General features: G+C 39.7%; 1 protein-coding gene across 1 annotated transcript in view; it reads left to right on the forward strand.

Moving 5' to 3' along the window:
- Positions 1-23,054, forward strand: part of cfap299 (cilia and flagella associated protein 299) — a 104,879-nt gene extending 81,825 nt beyond the window's left edge. Inside the window, exons 4-6 of the mRNA XM_034216613.1 lie at positions 891-1,033; positions 19,403-19,532; positions 20,947-23,054. Of these exons, the coding sequence (XP_034072504.1) occupies positions 891-1,033; positions 19,403-19,532; positions 20,947-21,039 (366 nt within the window). The 3' untranslated portion in view covers positions 21,040-23,054. The remainder of the gene's footprint in view (positions 1-890; positions 1,034-19,402; positions 19,533-20,946) is intronic.
- Positions 23,055-24,010: the final 956 nt, after the last annotated feature.

The raw sequence follows: 24,010 nt of genomic DNA on the forward strand, positions 1-24,010 counted from the left end.
GCATGAAGGCAAAAAGGCCTGAATCTTGAGAGTAAAAGGCCCATAGTGAAGTTATCCTTAAACCCCACGTCTCTCGCTGTTGGCTCTGTCCGATGAATGGACAGGGAATATAACCCTGGATTTGTTTTTTAGTGCATGTTATAACCTGTAGACCCAATGATTTCAATTAAAGCTATAAAAGTGTTCGCACTGGGTTGTTAAAAAAATGTAAGTCAATGGAAAAAAGTATTTGACACAGAAGTTGTAGTACTTTTGTTTAGCCACTAGGGAAATGTGCATTAGTCTGCTACTCTTAACACCCATTTGAACCAGAAGCATTGATTTGTCTTGTATTCAGGTGATGATAAACAAGATAGTAGGCTTGTGGGAAATTGTGTCAAGTCAACAGGAAATAAATCCTATTGCATTGACCAATTTCATCCCCTTTGATATTTGTAGGTCCCCCTTTTTGACTTGACTTATCTTAAGAGATCCTTAACTGTTCACACAACTTGCAGTATAACGTTTGTACTCAGGACTCCACCTTTAATGTCAGTTAAAGCTAAATTGTTGTCCGAACTGTAGGTGTGCTGGAACGGAACTGAGACTCTAGTTACTGTAAGTCAAAGGATTCAGCTTGAGTCCCACGCACTTATCTGAGCAGGATATCCTGTAGACAGCCCTGCAAAGCTATTGCGGCCAAGGCAGGACGACATTAGTTGGAATAATTTCTGATCAGAACCGTATAACATGAGCCTTTGGATTTCAAAGTGGGAGGATTTGTAACAGATCTCCTCTATCTGTCCGCTTTTAACAAGTGATATTTGCCTTTCTGGCTTTTACCCAGCAAAGGCTTGCTGGCCATGATTATTTACGCAGAGTGTTTTCTTCTTTTTCTCTCTTTTTTACAGTCGGTCATTTTCATAAGGGATCATAATACTCTTGGACAGGAAGTATCTGGCTATATAGACTACGCCCACAGACTCAAGACCCAAGATTTTGAACCGTATTTCAGCGGAAAGATGAGGCTCATGCCAGGACGCTCAGATTTATGGTAAGTCTCCTTTCATTGTAACATGTCCACGTTGGTTGGGGAGGCCTTGACTCGAGTGGGATTTGACAAGATGTTGATGGGTAAGGAAATCTTATTATACAGGATTAAAGACTCAGGTTGACGTGAGAGACCATTATAGGCTCGGAAGGACATGTGCAGAGGGCCAGTATAGTTAGTATGTGCAGCACCAGCGCCCTGGTGGCCTCATCATATATATGGAATAACAATAAGATTCTGAAGCAAAGCTGAGCAGATCTGCCAAAGGGCTAAACCTGTCTGAATTTGAATTGGGATTAAAGCAGGATTAAACTGTTAGATTGTGATTTTACGTAGCTAACCTAGTCATTTCAAACATACTGACAAAACGCTTACAATTATGAAACAGACTAACTGTGCCAACAGTGACAAACATTTGTGTTTTTTGGAAGTGTTTTGAGCCATTTGCACCAGTCTGCCACCATACACCAGGATCTCAAGAAATTGCAAATGGGATTTTGAACTTCTAGTTTTTTTTGACATGTTGATTGATAAAATCATATAGATAGATAAATCGATCATGAAAACATATTGTTAGTTGCAGTACTAGTCAGGCCTCTCAATCCTAACATGACAGTGGTTGGGTGTTTTTTTCTGAAAACACCAATGTCATTCAATTCCAATGAAGCAGTTTACAACAAATGACAAGCCCATGCAATGTCTAAAAAGACTCTTCTCATTAGAAAAAACTAGCAAAATGCTATAGTCATATCAACAATGTACACATACATGCAAAAATAAAGTTCTCAGGTGCGTTAAACATGGCATATTTAGCCAAGATACATCATGTACTGCTTGTTAAACAAGTACATGCATCAGTGCCAGTCGCACAGTTCCAGGCCAAGCCACAAGTGAACTGCTGACCTTACAGGTGTAGGCTACAATCTAGTCTGTGTCCCTGTGTAGGGCAAGTAACATCATTGTAATTCGTTGTCTATCAAGAGAGCTGTGTACATAGCTGTCAGCAAATTACCCGAGCCAAAACCATTCCCACATTCCACATAGTCTTGCATAGTAACATATTATCAACATTTCAGATATGTGCGAAGAATCCCATGAGCACAAACGGGGGTAATGAGAATGTGTGTTACACGGTTACTTCAGAGTTCAGCCAAATGACATGCAACCCGTATAACCTCTTTGACACTGTGCAGATTTTTTTTTATAATGTGGACAGATTCTAAGGATAAATGATCCCTTTGTCCATAATTTGGATCTTATTTTCTTACATTTTACTTTCATCCCTGTTGGGTAGAACTTTTAACTTCTAGCTTAAATCAGTGCCAAAACACAAGTTACGATTTACAACAGAGGCCATTAGGGCAAATATTACCTTGACCAACGTTTTTAAACAAATGCCCAGCTTGATCATATTATCCAAGTAAGTGCAAGTGATAGAGCATACATGAAATGTTTTCCACGGCATCGAAAACTGCTTTCCAGGTCAACCAGTAGTTCGGTCACAGATAAACCAAGAGCTATAGCTAACGAGAAAAAGTAAGACTGAGTTTGTAAACACATTTAAAAAAAAAAAAAAAAAAGATTTTACAGAGAGAATAAATTGAGTTGAGTGTTTTAAATGATTCAAATACAAAGTCCTATAATTTAACAACAGTATTTGCATTGTCCCAAGATGTGCGCTGCTGACATACTGTAGCTGCCTTTAATCAACTAATTTCAAACCTTTTGAGAATAAAAAGTGTCTTTAGTTTTCTAAGCACAATATGCACGGCAATAAGACTGTCAGATATCCCCAGTTTAGAAAGCACAATATCCTTGTTAATATCAAAGGTGCGATATATTCAGTCATTTCAAACGTGTTATTTGCGTTGGGGGTTAAAGCACAACAAGAAAGACTGTCTGCATATTATTTTAGGAAGCGGTTTTCCCTTTCTTTGAAACCTGAAGGTTAAGACATGTGCAGCATTTTTGTTTTATTTATCCATTTCTCACAATGTGTTTTAACACACGACCCTGCTCGTGGCCTTGATCCCGGCCTCCTTTCTGCCCAGTGGAAGCCTTCACAAGCTGTAGGTGTGATTCATTGGGCAAGCATGCCTGGAGGTGCAGCCCACTCCCTAATGATGCTTTTATGAGGCTTCCCCCCTACATGGGTCTCCCTGCCCACCCTCCATCTGATATCTGCCTTCCCTCTCTCCGTCCGTTTTGCTTTACACAGCAAACTCCATCAGATTCACGGCTCATTTTCAACTTCTTTAACCTCCATGCATTGCTACCTCCCCCCCTTTCTCTGTCACCCCCCCCTATTTTTTTTCGTCTTTGTCGGGAACAATAACACCCAGTGTGGTTGCCGCTAAGAGGGAGCAGATGCTGGAGCTGCTGCCCACTCAGTGCACTAAACCTCCCACCGCAGTTCTCTGAATCCTGTCCCTCCTCCTCCTCCACAGCCACAAAGAACACAGAGCAGCGACACCAGCGCCAGCTCTGGCCTCCACCTCCAGCAAGGAAGGGTGGATAGGTTCACGTATGCAGACTGCAATGAGGGGGGAAAAAGAGCAGTTGGAGAGTATCTCCCTGGAGCAGAGTATGTGAATTTTAAAAACAGGAAGAATAGAATGTATTTTTTTGACGAAAATATCAGTCATGAAAAAAAGAACGCCTGTTTCTCATGCTACGTGTGGCAGTTCATTCATTCATCTAAAAGCAATTCATTGGTATTATATGGTCTTGAATCAATATTCCAAAAGTCTAAAAAGAGCTTAGACATGAGATGGAATTTTTTTTTATGTTGCGTTGTTAGATCTCATCAATTGGTAACTCTGATTTTCCCAAGTGGTAACTAAAGATTATTTGAAGATGTGTCGGAAATGTTGTGCCCCTTAGCCTAACATGTACAATGTGTTTGAGCGTCAATAAATCACGAGTGTTACATAGTGACGTCAATATGTTACAAAAGTAAAGGTGTTTCAGGCAAGAGGGTGGGGGAGTGTGTGGGAACGAAACTCCCTCTGGAGGGAAATTTGGGATTTTAGCCTTTGCAGACAATTTAGATGCACAACAACCAATATGCAACAGGGGAAACCCCAAAAAGCATAATAGGGCCTCTTTAAACCAAATTAGATCCAGATAAAAAATGTATCTAAAGTTGGTCTTTAGATGGTCTTGGCTGTAGGAACCCTGGATCTGCTCTAGAAATATTGTGTGGAAAACAAATCTTTCCTCCTCAAATTTGTAAGTGGTGCTCCCAAATAATCACACAAGCTTTTTCTCCTTGTTACACATTTGGTAACTTTTGAATTCTGCCCTTCATTATACCCCATCTCAACCCTTATATTAAAGGTTTTACATGTGTAAATTGTAAAGCAAGACCCTAACAAAATTCTAATTTAGAATTCGAACCAAAATATAAATTACAGCTTGATTTCTTAAGGCTGTTATTTTAGATTTTGCATCCATCTTAATGTGCTACTACTAGTAAACTAACCTCTATTTTTGGTCATCTGCAGTATAAGCAAAATACAAATCTCATGTAAATGTTAGTCATATTTTCATATTTCAGTACATTCTCAGTCACCTCTGTGCATGCTTAGGAGAGGCAAGGGGCAACAATCAGTTGAACGCTTGGCTTGATTTATTTGAGCAGGCACACACTGAGTGGGTGGGACATATAAACGTAATTTGTAAAAAGCACATTTCGTAAGCCTCCTGGGAAACCTGGTTAAAGTAAATCGAGCGCAGCATTTTTGGTTGTAAAAGGTTTACATCTAAGAAGCTAAACCACATAACAATAGAAGCGATATTGGCGATGATATTAATAAACCAACACTTCTCTTGGCAATTTTTTGTAAATACTTGTAAGTGATGGACATTTATAAAAAATTCTAAAATGTGAATCACTATAGCTTTAATGAAATATGTAACTTCTTCAAAGTGACAATAAATGTTTAAGATAAATATGTACATCTTTTTTAGTTCCTGCAACTTCAGAGCAAACCGAAACCTCTGGTATTGTGGTAACAAGGTTTTCCTTAATTTTTCACTTATCATATTCACTAAGACAGCTATTCGGAATAAGAGGGACGGATCTAAATGTAGACCTTACTTGAACTTGTGTTAACAGACTTGGACTCCTGACTTAATTTGTCACAATTGACTTTGCCCCAAGAACTGGCTTGGGCTTGTCTTGATGGACGATTACTTATGACATGACTAGCACTTGTTTCAAATGACTCAAGACTTGACTTATTTGAAATGACTTGAGACCTGACTAAAACTTGTTCTGATTCACTTTAAATGAAGACTTGACAAATGACTCAAACTAGACTTGGACTCCACTATCACTCGGGCTACTTATAATTGATTTCACCAGAATCTGATAATGATACTGCACCTGTTGGGTTAAAAAACCTGTTTAAAAAACATACAATGTTTAAATGTTAAATCTTCATTATGTCCATTACTTTTAACTCTGCGCTTCCAACTCACACGCACACTAAAGTCCTGACCCTCATCTAATTATCCTACAGATCTGCAGCTCCGTGCACCCAGCTTCCTGCCACTCCAGATGTGCCTACAGCATCTCTGATGTCTATTTCATGTTCAAGTGACCATCTGTTTATGCACTCTGGCTGTTTCCCGCCTTCCTCTCTCTATCTCTCTCCCTCTGCAGTCCCTGTGTTTAGTACTCTTTTAAGAGGCTGGGCAACATCTGACATATGGTAATCCTAATTGATTCGTATCTTCTTCAAACTGAAACAGTGTGTTAGTGTAGACTAGGTATCATTCTGTGGGGAAAACAAATATTTGCGTAACTACATAATACAAATGAATGGGTATTTCTGGATTCAGCAATATATACCATGCATCTATTATTCATAGCTAACGGCTTTTTGGAAATACTGGATCATATAAAGCTCTTCTGCACACCCTGCGTGCACTCGCTGACAGACTGAAATATTGAACTTGAAAGATCTGCTCGGTCAAAACATGGCGCATGCCTCCGCCAAACCAAAACCATATTGCCTTCACGCTCAACCTCTGCAATGCACCTGTGTGTCTGGCTTCATTTTCCACTGTGAAAATATTTGCACTGCTGTCCTATTTTATTAACTTTTAATACAAAAGAGAAGTTGTTCCAGCTCCATAGGTGATTTGGCGGCTCGGCCTAAAGCATTGTGTCCGGGCTTTAATGTGGAGGAGCAGGCCAGCTTGATAAATATTTGCCGCTAAGCCGGAACATTCCGTGTCATGAGTGTTGATCTTCACACATGGCGCACACATACTTCATTGGCTGGATCCTTGGGGTTAAATCCAGTCAGGCTGTTTGTTCTCAGTGCTGATGCTGTTTGGACTGCATTTGATAGATTAACTCGGTTTTCCACCAGCGATACGATCATCGGAGACCTCCTGCCAAGTGCGATGGGCCGTTTCATCCGTGTCCCCCGCGTGAACAAGATTTAACGTGTGCAATGATGTCTGGATGTCAAACATTTAAAGTAGGACCGTACAATTACACAAACTGTTATAAGTGACTATAAATCTTTTTGTTAAGGTGTTATCATACCGGACATAAGTTGTCATTAGTGAGCATTCTTTCAATATGAGTAAAGGTATTGGGCTAGTTGCCTGTATTTTTCTAGGCCCTTTTTACAAACAGAGGTTGACCCTCAAACTCCTTCAGGGCGCTGTTCACCTCTTAAGCTCCAGTCAAAATGAATACAGTATAACACACTATGTCACTGTATTATGTTGTGGCTCTGACGTGCGTGTGCCAATCTGTGGCCAGACCACAAACTGAACTATCTTCTATGCATTACACATTACCTGTCTCTCATAACTCTTTTTTGATTGCTCGCTTTGTGTATGAAAAGCAATAGTAGAGGACAAATTGTCCATCACAAGCTCTGAAGCCAAGGTGACAAATTCAGATTACCAGTCTGGGATTCTAGAGTATTCAGTTCGTAGTTATTGAAAATAAAGAATTCATAAATCCTTGCATTTAAGAAGTTGGAACCAAATAAAGTTTGCAAATGTTGTTGGATTAAATCAATGAAATTGAAAAAAAATACAAATTGCACATTTATTTTTTTGTTGATCGATTAATTGTTTCAGCTTTATATTTTTAAGGAATTTGACACATTGAAGCTCATGATTATGCACCAGATCTTGTATGTACAAAGTAAACACTTGATTGATTCATTTGTACAGTCTGGTTTTGCATTATGTACTCATTTTAGTCTGATATTCAGTAAACTGTATTTAAATGTTTTTCTTAGAGTCTGATATCACTCAATTTTTTTAAACGGGCCCCATTATTGGTTTCCTTTTCCTTTTGTGTTGTATAGGTTTCAGACAGAGGGTGAAAAGAGGTGCTGCAGCAAAATAAAGACCTTTTTGAACATTAAAACAGCAGGTAAACATGTCACAGTAGAGGCACAAAATACAAATATGAAACCTGAAAATCAGCTTAATAGGTCCTCTTTAGGTTAAATGTAATGAGAAAACAGAGGTGTGTGTAAGTGGGTCGTTGGATATGACTTTGTTAACGAGGTTGTCAACTGGACACGGCCCATCTGTGATTTGTTGTAGAATCAGACCCATGGCACCCCCAGAAGGCTACATAATAAATTCAACTCCTGCCTCTCAACACCGAAGAGGCCTTTTGTGATTTACACTGGAAACATTAACTTAAGAAACAGTTAGAAAACGTGTATTCTTCAGCCACTTCAGAAAAAAACTGCTGAACGAATACACATGCAAGGTATTTGCTCTTTTATGATATATATATCATCCAGCGCAGAGTCCAGCTCCTCTGAGCCCTATAATGACACTGTTGACATTACACTGGAAAATGACCACCTGGAGATAACAATAGAACTAAGCACGGTAACTATGGAAAGTGAAAGGACTCAGTGCACGTGTCCAACAGCCTTGGTAAATGCATAGGGAACCAGGAACCTGTGTTGAGAGCACCGTCATTGTTTCCACCAAATCCAGGTTCTCACACTTTTACTGGTCCATGTGTCTGGGTGTGGTGCCATCCAGCTGCTGGAACTTTCTTTCTGACCAAATTTGCAAAGACCGTGCATTTAGTTGCCCTGGTGACAGTTCATATGGGACGATGAGGGAGGTGGGTCCAATAAACACATCCAAGTAACGTATGAACCAAAATTCCCTGCATTGCTTCAAAACTATTTTTCTCACACTTACGTCATTCTTTTTCATGTTCGGTATTAAAATATCTCACATTTGTCCCATTTCTCTTGCAAAAGTAAGCGGTTCACCATGGAATAAAAGTGGCCGACCAAAAAAATGTTAATTGTTGTTTGGCATTTCAGTATAAATAGTCACTGAAGCGCTGTCAGATCAAATTTTCAAAGAAGAGAAGTATGTATGTCTCTGAAAGCAAATCTCAGACAATATAATTTTCCTCTGAGTTTTAAGGGACAAACCTCAATTTGTATTTCATAATTGGAGCATTACTGAAGTCTATTCTGAACCTGTTATACTCAGCTCTGTTGGCAACTTGTAATAAAAAAGGCCAGACCTCTCGTCCTAGCATACCTTATAATTGAATGCATCAGTTTATTTCCCAACACAGTTTGGACTGTTCAGAGGAATGCAGTGCCTGTTACCCTTAAGAGGAAGATTACTCCAAAAGCTGGCAGGAAAAGGTTGACGGACATCTGAGACATTTGATGGTAGCCAGTGTCACATGTTCAGATTCACATAGCATCTAATAGCTGTATAAAACATATATAGTAGAGCCTGCTAGGAGTGAACAATATGGAAACATGTTATTGTATCATTAGATACTGTGATGTAGACAAGTCCAAGTCTAGTCAATTGAGCCAAGTCCAAGCCAAGTCCTTATTCAAACTCAATGTAAACAACAAGTTTAAGGCAAGTCCAAATCAAGTCCCAGGTTGAAGTCCATTAAGACTAGTCTAAGGCAAGTTTCAAGTAATTCAAGACAAGTCTTATGTTAAAGTGAAACAGTGCAAGTCCTTGTCAAGTCTCTAATTATTTTAACCTAGTCGAAGTTCACTTAGAAGTTGAACTCAATCAACACAAGTCCAAGTAAAGTCTTAAAGCTCACCTATTATGCAAAATCCACTTTTTCATGTCTTTTCTACATAAACATGTCCCCTCTGTGTAAAGAGATTCTGGAAGTTTCAGGAAAAAAGATTCACTCTCTTTTTGTCCTGATCCATTTATATAAAAACCTGTCTGAAAATGAGCTGATCAGATTTTGCCCACTTTGTGATGTCATAATGGTTTTTTCGGTTGTGTAACCATTAGCCAATCACCAACCAAGGTAACCCCCCCCCACCATAACACCTGAATCTCCTCCTAGAGCACCATTAGCCGCTTTCACACCAAGTACTTTGCCGTACTTAGTGCCGGCACTTAGTGCTCCGGCACTAAGTACCAATCACGTTCACACCGGAATAAGTTCTCTGAGGGAAGATTACGCAAATGAGCCGCTGACGTCACTTCGTCTTCTTCTGCTTTGGGTTTACTGGCAGGCCGCAAACAACTTCACAGCGTATACTGCCGCCCGAAGTCCCCGGCCGGAAGTCCCCGGAGTTGGGGACACCGCTCCCATGTTTTTTTTTGTGTTGCCATAAGTTATTCTCTCTCCGTTGGTGCGCAGGGCTAATGCTAATAATGCTAATGCCAGCAAATACAATGGCGCCATCAAAAAACTTTTCAGAGTTTTACGGGGCGTGGTTTGCAATTTGCCCAGCCAATAGAAATTGGTACTTTTTTGGTACCACCTCTCTAGCAGGCACTACAAATGAGGGTAAAAGTTCCCGGCACTAAGTACTCTTTTTGGTGTGAACGTGACATAAGGGGTACTAACGGAACTAAACGGGAAAAGTAGGGGGTAAAAGTACTCCGGTGTGAACGCGCCTATTGTGTTCTTTTTAACCAAATATCTCTCAGAGGGGCGTTGGGAGTCGCTCCTTATTTTCATCTAAAGTAACAGACAGAGAATCAGCTCTTTTGAAACAGGGCTGAAACAGAGGGGATTATGGAATGCTACAATGCACGATCTGTTTGGTATTTGGAGCCAGACACTTCAGAGACATGTTTTGTATATCTGAGACCTATAATATATTGATGAAAAAGAGTATAATAGGGGACCTTTAAGTAATTGGAAGTCCTAGTCAAGTATCAATTTAAAGTCAACAAGGACAAATCTTAGTCAGGACAAGTCTCATGTCATTTTAAACATGTCCAAGTTAATTTCTTTTTATTTAAGTCCAAGTCAAGACCTAAGATAAAGTCCACCAGGGTAAGTTTTAGTCAAGTAATTTCAAACAAGTCCAAGTTCATTTCCAAGTGAAAGTAAATCAACACGAGTCCAAGTCAAGTCTTGAGCCATTTAAAAGTCATGGAGCAAAGTCAATCGCGAATCAACAGACTTTGTGAATCCAAGTCTATTGAGACAAGTTCAAGTCAGGTTTAAATTGAAATCCTTACTTATTCTGAATTGCTGTCTTAATGAATGTGATAAGTGACCAATCAAGGAAAACCTTGTTGCCACAATACCAGCAGTAAAGTTAGTCTCTAATGTTATTTGCTGGAATGGCTGAGCTTTTTCATAGCTATTCAAAAGCTGACTGTCCTGAAAAAACATGTATTTACATTTCTCAAAATTGTGTGGGGCTGTGTTGGTCTTGGAATGGCCATATTGGTAGGTTTTTTTCATATTGCTTATATGTTTGTTTGTCATTTATAGCAAGCACGCTTAATATGTTGTAGTCAGAAAATATTTGTAATGGCTCACATGCAAATTAGTGTTTGCAAACTAGTTTTATTTGCCACCAGAGATTACCTCTGGGACAGGTACTGCAGAAACCATATGGACGCCATCCAAACATATTTCAAAGATGGCAGAGGACTTATAATGAAAATGTAAACATTTTTAGATGTATTTTACATCATGTGGGTCATGAATACTTTATACCTGCTATCATGTATTAGCTTCAGCTAAGCGTCATAGCTAGGGAAATATAACCTGTAGCAGGCTGGCACCTCTCCAATGTGTTATGCTCCCATATTTAACAACTTTCTGCTGCTGCGATAGCCAACATAACATCCCTCTTCCCAGATTTACACTGAGCCTTCTCCCTGAGGTCCAACTTTGTTTTTGGACCACAAACTGCTGCTGAGGAACAGCCAGGCGCGCTAGATCAACCCTCAGTGCCTCAGATTGTGTGACATGTGGAGTATTGTTACTATGATGTGAACAGCTAATGATGAGAACCACTGGAAATAGCCCCTCCTGGTAATGGTAATTTATGATTTATAATTGTTTATAACAACATTAAAACCTGCTGTTTTATTTAGGCATTTGCTGGCCAATTATTGTCCTAAAGTGGATATTTCCCTATCCCATGCTCTCATGCCTGATGTAGGCATATATTTCTGGGAGTTAAGATTATTATAGATAAACGAAACTATTTGTTTGGGAGCACTCTGCACCCAACTCAGAACAGGATGTTCTTTCAAATCTGACCCCCAGGGGACCCCATAGGCTTTACAGGCAGACCTTATTCTAAAGTAAAAGAAGAGAGAGTGTTGATCAATATTATATTGAGAGACCAGTTTTTGAAAGTCATGAATACAATTTTCCCCATTAATGTCCTGAAGAGTTTGAATACCTTTATCCTCCCAAGCTTTGTTGTTAAATGGTTTGCCCCCAGTCAATAGGTTATGATTGTTCCTTAATGGAGATGACCTACACCACACACTCTTAAAGTTTAGGAATTTCCCTGCTGCTCTGAACACTTTAATCATATAAGTTAAAATTGGACCGTACAGTAAATCACATCTTTTGGTAGATATACCTAAAAGGAGAAAGTCCCTTAATCTTATCGGCGCTATTAAGTCTTGTTCCATATTCTTCCAAGATGACATATCCTCATCTACCCAATAGCTGAGAGATCTTAATATGAATACCCAATGATATAGTTTAAAATGTGGGCATGCCAATCCCCCATTTGATTTTGTATACTGAAGAGCTGACCATTTTATACTGGGTCATTTGCCATTCCAAATATTGCATCAACCGATAAACGGGCTGGGACTGATGATGGAAGGTGCTTCCATCTTGTAATATCTTCTTCTATTTTTTTCCAAAACTGAAGAGTAATTTTGTTTTAGCTATAGATGATAAGGAAGTACTTACCTTAATACCTAAATAGAGGACCTCATTTGAAACATTAATCTGGGGTGGGAGGGACACCTCACTTTTGTCTATGTCAGGGGTTTTCAAAGTGTGGGAAGGTGAGCCTCCCCTCAGAGAACATAAGAATAACCACGCCCCCCCTCCCAATTATTATTGCTATTATTATTATTATTATTGTTGTTGTTGTTGTTGCTATAATGCAGGGGTATTCAATTGCATTTCAAAGAGGTCCAGTAAGAGAAAATGTCTACTCGCACGCCATTTGAAATGACTTACTGTTTCTCTCTTCTCGTCTCATCTCTGTGTTTGAATCTATCGTGCTGACTCACTGACTGCACCGATTTGATTGGCTGAGTAGCGTCACCTCCTTAAAACATTAAACAATAACTTTTTTAAACATTTTTATCTTTATGTTTTAAACATATTTTTATAAAACTCCCCCACTACTTGGACTATTCCTTGCACGCCTCTAGAATAAGCCTGAATGGTCTCAACCATATTGCATCAGTAACGTGCACTTGTTGTTATAGCAAGATGGCAAGGACACTGGTAGCGGATAGCGATCGGAAAATTGAGTGTTGTTCAGTTTGTGTGTTGTGGAACATGCGCCGGGCGTGCGTGCATGAAAATATACCACACACCCAAGTACAATTGCATGTTCTATTCACTACCCTGGAAGTTAATAAAGTTGTTAAAGTTGGAACTGCCTGTGGACAGCCGTTCTTCCTCGCACGTCAGTCGCCGACACCTTCAGAGGACAGGCAAATCTAGCTGCAGCACGACCCGTATATTTTCGCACGCCGTGTTCTCAACACATATTTGTGTGTTCTCAACAACATTTTTAACATTTTTAACATCCTTATATTCTCCCGGCAACACACTGAACGTCAACTTTGCCTCCTTATTACACTCACCCCTACTTTAGTGGGAACATACAGATCATCCTCTGGCTGCAGCCTTGACCGGCACTTGCTTTTGATAAAGCGGAAAATCTGCACTCACACAGGTAGGTGGAGGTGAAGGGAATGAGCACTTTTTCAGCCTTTTTGGCGAGGTGGGGGAACTCTGTCTCCACAGACAGCCAAAAGTGTGCAAGTGTCACTTTACTCATCTTTTTCTCGTTATTTCTTTTCTCACGCTGCGCCTCCCCTGAAGCTCTCTGGTGCCCCCCGGGGAGGCGCGCCTGCCGCCTCACACTTTGAAAACCGCTGGTCTATGTTAATAAGCATCAGTGTTGATTTTGATTTGGTTAATCTTGTATCCCGAAAGCTGCCCAAACTGCTCCAATACTTCTAAGACACAGGGGAGGGTTCACTGAACTAATGTATCGTCCGCATATAGTGATATAGAATGTGACGTTCCACCTATTGTGATGGGGGAAATCGGAGGGTTGTTCGATGGATACAATGAAAATTAAAGGAGACAGAGGGTCTCCTTGCCTTGTACCCGTTTTATGTCAATAACTCAGAGAAGCTTCCTCCCACACATACTCGGGCTGTAGGATTCGCATACAATGTTTGAATCATGTTAATAAATGTATCTCCAAATTGTAATTCTTTCAGAACCCTCCATAGATATGGCCATTCCAGGCGATCAAACGCCTTATCGGCATCTAAAAACAAAAGGCCACAGGCAGGTGGAATTGTATGTGTTGCGCCAAGTATGTGCAGGAGTCTGCGGATATCAGATGCGAGTCGCCCTTTAATAAAGCCTGTTTGATCAGGGCCTATTATTTTCCCAACCACCGTCTCAAGTCAGCTAAGACCTTGGAAAAAATCTTGAGGTCAGCATTTATCAGTGATATTGGGCGATAGTTAGAACATTCAAAGTGGTCCTTTCCAGGTTTGGGTATAACCGTAATCAGAGCCGTATTTAAGTCTTTGTGGAACATACCCTTATTGGTAGAATAATTAAGTGTTTCTAACCGGTCCAATAATATCCCAAAATGTTAAATAGAGTTCCACAGGTATGCCATCTATACCCAACATACAGCCCTTATTTGTAGCTTTGACTGCTGTATATAGCTCCTCCAGCGTGATTTGTGTTTTGGTGTCATCTAATGATAATGTTGGAAGGCCTAACCCGCTAAAAAATGTGGCGAAGTCTTCGTCAGAAGGAACTGAGCTACTTGAATACAGTTATTTAAAGTAATTTTTACATGTTTCATTTATCTCCTCAGTAGAATATACTGTTCCGCGTTTATTACATCTGATTGCTGGTATGGTCCTTTTAGCTTCTTGTTGTTTTAAAGTTAATGCCAAAAGGTGGCTTGGTCTGCTGCCTTCTGCATAATACTTGTGTTTGGTTATATGGATCATATATTCTGCCCTGTGTCTTTATAAATCGTTAAGTTCTGCTTGCTTTGTTTTGAGCTCACTTTCTATTGATGTAGTGTATCTCTCTTTTAGGCCTTTTTCCAACATATTACATTGTTCTTCTAGGTAAGAAATATTTTGCAGTCGGCTTTTATGTAGGTGAGAACTGAACCGTATGGCATTATTTCGTATAAAACTCTTGGTGGTGGCCCAAACCACCGTCACATCTGTGACGCTATTCTTATTCAAGATTATAAATTTGTCAGTTTTGATCTCAATTGCGATATAAATGTGTTCTTTAAAAGGGTCGTGTTGAACCTCCATCTAGTAGCCCCATTTTTTATATTTCCATAGTTAAAATTAGCTAAAATTGGGTTGTGATCCGAGAGATGTCTGGGTAGGAACTCCATTGACTGTATCGAAGACAGCAGCCCAGAAGATACAAGAATGTAGTCTATTCGAGAGAAGTTGTTATGTCTCGTGGATAGGGATGTCCCGATCACCTTTTTTTGCTCCCGATCCGATTCCGATCATTTGATTTTGACAATCTGCCGATACCGATTTTTCCCGATCCGATCTTTATGCAATGCATTAAGAGAATGCGCCCTGCCCACTCTGTTGCCAGATTTGAGAGAAATAAGCAACCAGGTCTATGAAAACAAGCCCAAAAGAAGCAACACATACATGATGTTGTGTAATTTTAAACCAAAACTAAGGCCTCAGGATGACTTTAAGATGTGAACATGGTCATTGTTGTTTTGTAACATTAAATAAAATAATAAAAATATTTTATAAAAAAAAAAAAAAAAGATTCCCCATCCCCGATTTTTTTCTCCCGATTCCGATCTTTTGAAAATCACGTGATCGGCTCCGATCCCCGATCACGTGATCGGATCGGGACATCTCTACTCGTGGAGAAAAATGTTTAGTCTCTTGCAGATGGATTATGCACCCTCCACACATCAATTAAGTTTAAGTCTCTTATAAAGAGATTACGTGCTTTGGAAGCAGATTATTGAGAATTTGACAGAGTTACACCAGAATTGTCAAGGTTATTATTTACAAAAGCATTCATGTCCGACCCAACATATAATTGGTAATCATTTAACTTCAGTAACTGTGAAGTGACTGAGGGAAAAATATCAGCTTCAAATACTGTCGGGGCATAATACAAAAGCCACTTTTTTACCCTGAATAGATGTGCAGCAATAAGCTAGACATCCTTTATTGTCGGAGCCAATCCTTTCAATTGATACATTTAAGTTACGCCTCATAAGTATCATAGCTCCTTTAGTGCGAGTGCCATCAGTTGATGCCACAATAGGTTTATATAATCTGTTTTGAACCCTTGAAATGTCATTAGGTTTAAGGTGTGTCTCCTGAAACATTGCAATATCTATCTTCTTTCTACGTAAGAAATCTAAGATTTTTGAACGTTTTATATAGAGAGTTAAGTCCTCTTACATTAAATTATACAATATTCAAATGTTCCAATTTATCTGAGTGTGTATTTATTCCCTGGACCTGTTGTGAGTTGGTGGTGGATCCCTGATTAACAACCCTCCCCTTTCCCCCCACATTCGACCCTCTTCTTGGTAACATCTGTGAGCGTCACTTAGCTACGTCTAACACTGAACACTGATTGCATAAAGATAAAGCATGGCAGATCTCACAGACAGTAAAACTGAGGAATAGAAAACCTCTCTGAAACCGATCAACCTGTATCATTACAACCATCCCCCTCTCGTTCTCATGACATGGTATAGCCCATATACAGACCGTCGCCTGCCGATGACGTCATATCACGCGCCCATGAATGTAAACAGTGGAGGCACCGGGCTACCAGACCTATCGAAAAAGGGGATTTTGTTCAGCGCTCAGTATCTTGCTGCCTTCAGCCTCGTGCCTCACCGGAAGTCCCGCATTTGCTGGCTTTTGATGCTTTGAATGTTACAAAACCTTGGTGTGCCTTTTTTTCTGAAGAACCACACTTAAATAATGTAACAATTGAGGATTCAAACATGTTAAGCTTTAGCAATAACAATTAAAGTATTAAAGGATTTTAAGGATTTACGAATGTCATGCTGCTGTTTATAATTTTCTTTTCATCAACAAACTTTTTTTAAAGTTTCTTCTATCATTTTGTTTGGGTAGCTTCAGGTGATGAATAATTTGACAAAGATTGACCCTACCAATTTGCGACCAATATCTACTTGGTTGGAGTAAGAAACAAGGAATGTATCTATAATAGGGATGTTTTTTTAAAATATATATATTTTATTTTTTTAAACCTTTATTTAACCAGATGGTCCCATTGAGATCATCGATCTCTTTTTCAAGGGAGACCTGTCCAACATGGTTACAACATGAACATAAAACAACAGATAACACAAAAGGACATCGTATTTACAGGGCTACATGTACATACCTAGAGACATTGACAAGTACCAACAGTATGTTTATATCTCGCCCTGTCAATAAGCCTCACCTTCTTGGCAAAAACTGTATTGTTTTTGAAGTGATGGAGAGACAATGCACAGTTTGACCCACTGCTGTCACCCATGGCCAAAGCATATCTCTCTCTGTCCCAGCAACATCAGTACCAAGCAAGAGAGTTGTTTCCACAGCAGGGGATTTTGTAAACACCCAAACATCCCAGCTTCTATCTGGAAATGTGGACATGCTCATATTCCTAAAAGGTAACCTTGATGATGCTGAGTGAGTGAGTGAGTTAGTGAGTTAGAGTTGAGTTACTTGAAAAACTAAAGTGAAACTTTATTTATTCTATTGCAGGCGTCTGATTATTATATTGTTGACACTTTAAAATACTACTATCCTACTAAAATGCTGTACAAATCAGATTTATTATTTAATAAAGACATTTTTTTTTGAAAAAGTTTTTAAAAAATCACATTTTTTCCTTTATTTTTCAATATCGCGATAAATATCATACAGTGGACTTTTTATCGCGATATTATCGTACCGTGAGTTTTTGGTATCGTTACATCCCTAATCTATAATGAGGTAGGAGGCAGTGGAGTGTTGAGCTTTGGAGAGGGTGGGTCTGGAGCCAATGAGCAGGGCCTCTGTTGTGTTGCCATTGAGTTTGAGGAAGTTCCTGCTCATACAGCTCCTGATGTCTTGGAAGCAGGTGATGAGAGAGGTGAGCGGCAGAGCAGTGTTTGGTTTGGTGGAGAGGTTCACCTGTGTATCATCGACAGGAAGTGGACATTATGAGGACGTAGGATAGTGCCAAGGAGAAGGAGGTATATGATGAACAGGAATGGACCAAATACTTACACTTGAGGGACACCCGGTTAGACAGTGGAGCACCTTGACCTGTGGTTGTTGAGTTGTAAGAAATAAATCATAATGCACATGCTAAATGCATTAAAGTAACCTGCACCAAGTTACACACTACTGCTCTGGTGTCTCAAAAATAACACAAAACCTAAAAGCAATGCATGATCCAATAGGATGCTGTAAATTAATCGTTCATTTATTTTGGAATTCAACCCTCTCTTTGGTTCCATTCACTTATTAGCCACAGCTTTACTCTAATGCCTGGCTTGGCGAACTCCAACGCAGCGCTCTCGCAATCAAATTGGAAACATACGCTTACCTTCTGCAGCTCTTAAAAAGATACTTGGCTCTGCAGGTTGGTTTCCTTTCTTATTCTGCAATGCAGGGTTCTTTTATTACCTGCTGTTGAATATGAATACGATAACAATGGCCGTGTAATGCTCTGTAATCCAAAAAGTTTCCCTTCCTCCATGAAACATGCAAAGTATCAATATGGTGCCCATGTTGGTTTAAAGCCTCCTGGCTGTGGGAGGCTATAAAGGACAATGTTCAAGAAAGTTAGCTCTCCAAATGGCCACACCACTACCACCGAGCACTAGTCACCAGTTCTTCCATATATTATTCAACAGGTCACTGTTCATTCTGTGTTATGTTGCAGCAATGCGATCTACCAATCACAGCCAGACCTTTAACAAAACCCGTTTAACTTTTTATATTCAAGTGAAATTCTGCAACTGTTGGGAGTGAAACCCAAGGTTCACTGTAGACGCTAGATCCATTGATTTCCAATAGAGGGGGAGAGAAATGAATGAACAGAATGCAACAAAAGTGGCAATATAAATTGGTTTCATGGTTCACAGAGTTTGCTCCAAAACCCAGTTTCTGGGTTTCATTGAAATACATGAGTTTCAAATGTGTTTTCTCTTAAGCAAGCATGCCGGAGTGGGCCCACAAAAACAAACCAAATGACCGAACAGCAAAACCAGTGCAACCCAAAACTACTGTCTTTTAGTTACCTTACTACACTTAGTAACTAAATAATAACAGAATAAGGAGTGTAGTGGGGTTATGAAGTAGTATGGTATGGGAGTTGTTGTCTTTACCAATGTCTCAGTCAGTGCTGGCAGCTTCTACTACTTAGAATTTCTTCAGTGTTCATCGTTCAGGAGTTTTTTACCTAAAGCCACATTTTCCATAGAAGTTTAATCTACAAAACTAACCAACCTGCGGATTTAAAACTTGTGAAAACACTGAAAATGTATTTAAGATCGAGATGTCCGATAGCTAATAACTTCTTCTGGTTAAAAATATAAAGTTAAAGACCAAAAATATCAAAAAGTATTGTAACATTGTGGTTTAAACTCGGAAGAAAGTTAACTCATGACAGCTTCCAGCTAACGCATGCACAAAGACGAGGCCATTTTAGTGTAGGTAGTACACAACTCAACCAAATATATAAGAGGTGTAGTCTTGTAGCGCAAATTGTACTTATTATACATTTAAGCTTAAGACGTGTCTTTCTCAGTCAACTAACCTGTTACCATTTCTCTACAGCTACTACAACTGGAAGACACAGGTGTCCACGTCCAACTCCAGCCCTAACTTTGAGGTAATTTATGACGACCCAAACGGCCTTCTCTTCAAGAACAAGAGGGACAAAAAGATCCTGAATGTGGACCCCATGGTAGGTGTTTGTTTATGTTGTTGTCCTGTGTTTTTTTTAAGCCCCAGGGAGACACATGGCACTGCTAATGAGATAAGTTCACCTGTTCCACTGCTTTAAAAAGGTCCCTGAAAAGCAAAAAGGCAATAGGGGCAGAACACATTTGTTAAAGTATTCGCGCTTATCAATGAAACAAACTGTATTACTCAATTCACTTATTTGCAATGTATCATCCCCCTTATTTTCTAATATGTACTGGGGTCTTTTTTTGACGTGTTACTTTTTTTGAAGGAGCTTAGAGTAAAGGGTTATCAGTTGGAGGGACTAAGAGAGGAGTAAATCAGTGTGAAGGAAAAGTATTTTGCTTTCCACCTGCACAAAGAATGGAGGATCAAGGGGTCGAGGCAGGTGCTTCCTCCATGCTCAGAGTCTGACAGGGGCCCTGGAAGACTAACGACTGACAGACTGTGTTTTTTTTTCTTTTCTCCAGTTCCCCTCTTTGCTGGGGGGGGTTGGGAAGAAGTTGGTGTGGAGCTGAACTATTTTGAAATTGCAGACAGAGTTGTGGGGACTGCGTGTTTGAGGCCAATCGCCAAAATGGCAGCACAGTGTTCTAGCTGCGGTCGAGCACCGCCCCGACCGGGCTGTCTATTAAAAACACAAGAGAAGGCATAGGAAGCCAGACACAGCAAACCACCCGTGTGCCCAGACACTGGCCCAGATTGGCTCGGCACGGAGCAGAACAGAACCATCCGGCTTTTAACCCAGTGTTAGCTCAATCATGTGCCCACAGATAGGCAGTGCAACCTTCCAAAATTAATACTCACATCAGCTCACTTTGGGTGGTTTGTTTGTTTTTCTGCTCGTGTAATCCTAGCCAGAAAGTGGGTTTGGGGGTGGAGGGTTTTTAATTGTTCAGTTATAACCATGGCTTGATTCAATCTAAGTAAAAGTTGTACGTTTCTTAGATTATTTGAGTGTTAATTGTTGTTTTCCTTACAAACAGATGCTTATCATTTAGTTTACCCAGCATTTCCCAAAGGGTCCATAAAGTCATTTTTGTATTGGACCATTTTTATTGACGCTCTTTTGAACCTGCAAAGGAAGACCGACTCACTTATTAGGACACCCACAAGTGTGTTTGAGGTAAAAGTGTAAATTGAGTGTAATGGTTGGCTATGGATCCACTCCCACTAGAAGCTTTTGACACACTTAGCCTTGAATAAATGTTCCCAGCTGTTAGTGGCTTCACATCTTAGTGGTGGGGCCGTATCAGATTTGATATTCACAGTTTACAATACCTCTTATTACAAATAAATGTGTTTCGATATCTGAGGCTTTGCTTAATTTCACATCTATGGCAGGCAAAACAATTCACTTTGCATGCACCTTGTAGTCCATCAAGCCCTACTAACCACTCTGTGCTGGGTTCCAGTCTGGTCCTGGTGAGGACTCCAACCGGACCTTCCTACAGTCGGACCTCTACATCCATGTCGTCATCTACGACCACAACATCAGGACGGTCTGATCTTCAGAGGCTGCTGCCGACACATTCATACATATGGCACATATTGGAGAGTGCAGGAAGCCTCTAATTTGACCAAGTGGCTGCAGTTGCACCGTCATTTACAAACTGTTGCCCTCATATCATGCATACCATCTGGGTGGAGGTGCTGCAGTGGAAAAATTGGCTTTTAACGTTGGATTCGCAGATGGACAAGTGGATGTACTAGTGTGACAAGTTCACTTGCAAAATTCCTTAAAAATGTCAATTTATACTTCAGATCTTTTCCGCCCATTAAGTTTTATTACAATTGTATTATAGAGTGTTTTGACTTCCTAATTCCCCTAAATGAAGACCCTTAGTTAATTTGGGATTCCCCAGAGGAATGGAATATGCTTGCTCTGGGACCCCGGGCTCGTCCCGTCGTTTAGCCTGGCATGTTTTGGGCTGTTTGTCTAAACAAATTAAAGGCGTAAGAGCTTTGAAAGATGATGGGGGCGGCTTTTTATGTCCTCCCCCAGGCTGCGGTAGCTCCAATTGGACTGGAAGAATGGGTAATGGGCTTAAAGCATTCCGCATGTTCCCAGATGCAAGGCACACTTTTCAGGACATCAAAGTGCCCTATCATTTACATATTAGTCATTCACTGAAGAAGACATTTCTTTAAATAACCCGCGTCAGGAAGTTATTTAGAAACTGTAGGCAACTTTGCTTCCTTTTAATTTCTTGTATGCATTTATTATTGAAACATATGATATAATCTGCCCCCCTACAAGTTTACAAATGACAGGGCCATTATTATGTATTCATAAATGACTATTTAGACGTGTAGTTGAGAGGTAACATTTGTTTCCGTGGTTACAAGGAAACCTGCAAAATGTAGTCCATATACTGTACATATCTTAACTTTAACTCTCCACAATTTCCCCACATTCTTTTAAATGCTCCTAAAAAAACTTAAAATACAGGTAATCCACAAAGTCCAGCATTGATGTACCTTAACAGAAATAAAGGTTCCTTATCATGTTATCTCATTACAAAAAATGCATTTAAAACAAGACAAATACACGTGTTAAGAAAAATTGTTTGACATGGTCTTTTGGAGTTGGATGGGGATAGCCCTTCTTCTGTCTGTGTGGGAAATATGTAACTGCCAGAAGCTTAGTTAGCTTAGTTTAGTTAGCTTAGCTGAATTTAGTTTAGCATAAGCACTGGAAATTTGGGAACAACTAGTCGTTCCAATGGTTTAAAAATCTGCCCACCAGCAAATCTCAAGCTTGATTATATAAAGCGTTATATCTCATTTTTGTTTAATCAATACAAAAACCATAGCTGTGGTTTAACATGGGGGTTGTGACACACTGTTTCATGGACTTCCTGGATTATCTATACATTTCCTGGCATTTCCTGTTTTGTTTACTTTTGGACAGAGCCAGGCTAGCTGCTTGGCCCTGCTTTCCATCTTTCCATTGCACTTATAGTCTCCTGGCTTTAGGTTAATATAACGCATAGACAAGAATCAAACCTTTCCTTTAAACTCAAGCCATATTCAACCTGCCGTGGTACTAATTTGAAGTTACGAGGTTTTAAACAAATGAGTAAATTCTAACAGAAACCTCTAATGTTCCTCAGCAACCCGGTTACCAGAGCAGCTGCATCTGTTTTGACTGAATTGGACCCTGTTGGCCATATGTGTGGTGTGGTGACACATGGATGTGGGTTCTGGTTCCGTAAAAGCAAGGGTTTGGGGAATGGGGGTCTGGGTTTTGGGTTTTCTTCGTCAGTTCATTTTTTTTCTTTTTTTCTTAAAAAGGAGATGTTAAATCTCAGTCTGTTGTGGCATAATGATGAAATAAATGTGAACAAGTCTTCCAGAGTTTTAAATAACAACTACCAATATTGGCGTTGGGCAGTTTCTCATTACACATTGTCCCGAATGTGTTGTTATTGTTATATGTCTTTAAATATAGTGTAACATGAAGTATATAAAATAAAGAAATGTAGCTCTTCATGAAATAATAAAGGCTCTGAAAAACAGGTTATAGTCTCTGCTTTTGTCTCAACAAAACTAACTGGACGAACAAGGATGAGAAGTACATTTACATTTGGCAAAGGATTGCTTTGGGGAATGTCATTTCCTCTTTGACCTCTTTGTCAAAGGCCAGATGATTTAACCTCGGGGCCAGGGCGGTCCACCTGTCACTATCTGCCCTGCTTTGTGTTTTGGTAACAAGAATTCAAACTGGCCGGGTGGCAAATGAACATTTCACCCTCATCTACAGCTGTTTAGCTTTACAGACCACTGCTCCTTCATGTGGCTCGTCGATGGTGATGAAACAGCTCTCCCTCCTTTCAAAGTGGAATCAGTCGCTCAGAACACCGACCAATCAAAACAGCTCGTGACAAATGGGCGCTTTAAAAAGCTGGTGAAATTGCTATTTTTATATGTGCCGTACTTCTGTGCAAGACCTTAAAAACTCAAAAAAACTAGTTGCTGGAACTCAGCCAGACAAATCATGTGTCTCTAAATAGTAATGATTTCACAATAAAATCTAATTGAAATGCTTATATCCCTCTTCATTCATTTTATTGGGCTTTTAAGCAGTTGGGTTTTTACTGAAGCATGGTTTTATTAGTTTGAGGCCTGGACTTGCCCCTAATATACACAACATGAGGTAAAGAGGTGGATTCAAACTCAACTGGGCCTTAGATAGAAACACTGTTCTACCCTCTATACATTTACAATTTTAGTTCCAAATTAATTTCAGGTATCTTCATGAAGTTTGGACTCTTGTTATAAAATGTTTCATCCTTATGTGTTTGACAATTACAATCAGCATTAATTACATATTAACCCATTCACTTCATTTTAGTTTCATGCTATTCTCATTTTCACCATTTTTTGTTTGAACAATTCATTGATTGGTTGTCAACTATTTAATTTACCGCCAAACGGAATGGGAATATACCAATATGTTTATTTGATTGAATGTAC

The sequence above is a fragment of the Gymnodraco acuticeps genome, unplaced genomic scaffold, assembly GCF_902827175.1.
Source record: "Gymnodraco acuticeps unplaced genomic scaffold, fGymAcu1.1, whole genome shotgun sequence".
NCBI lineage: Eukaryota > Metazoa > Chordata > Actinopteri > Perciformes > Bathydraconidae > Gymnodraco > Gymnodraco acuticeps.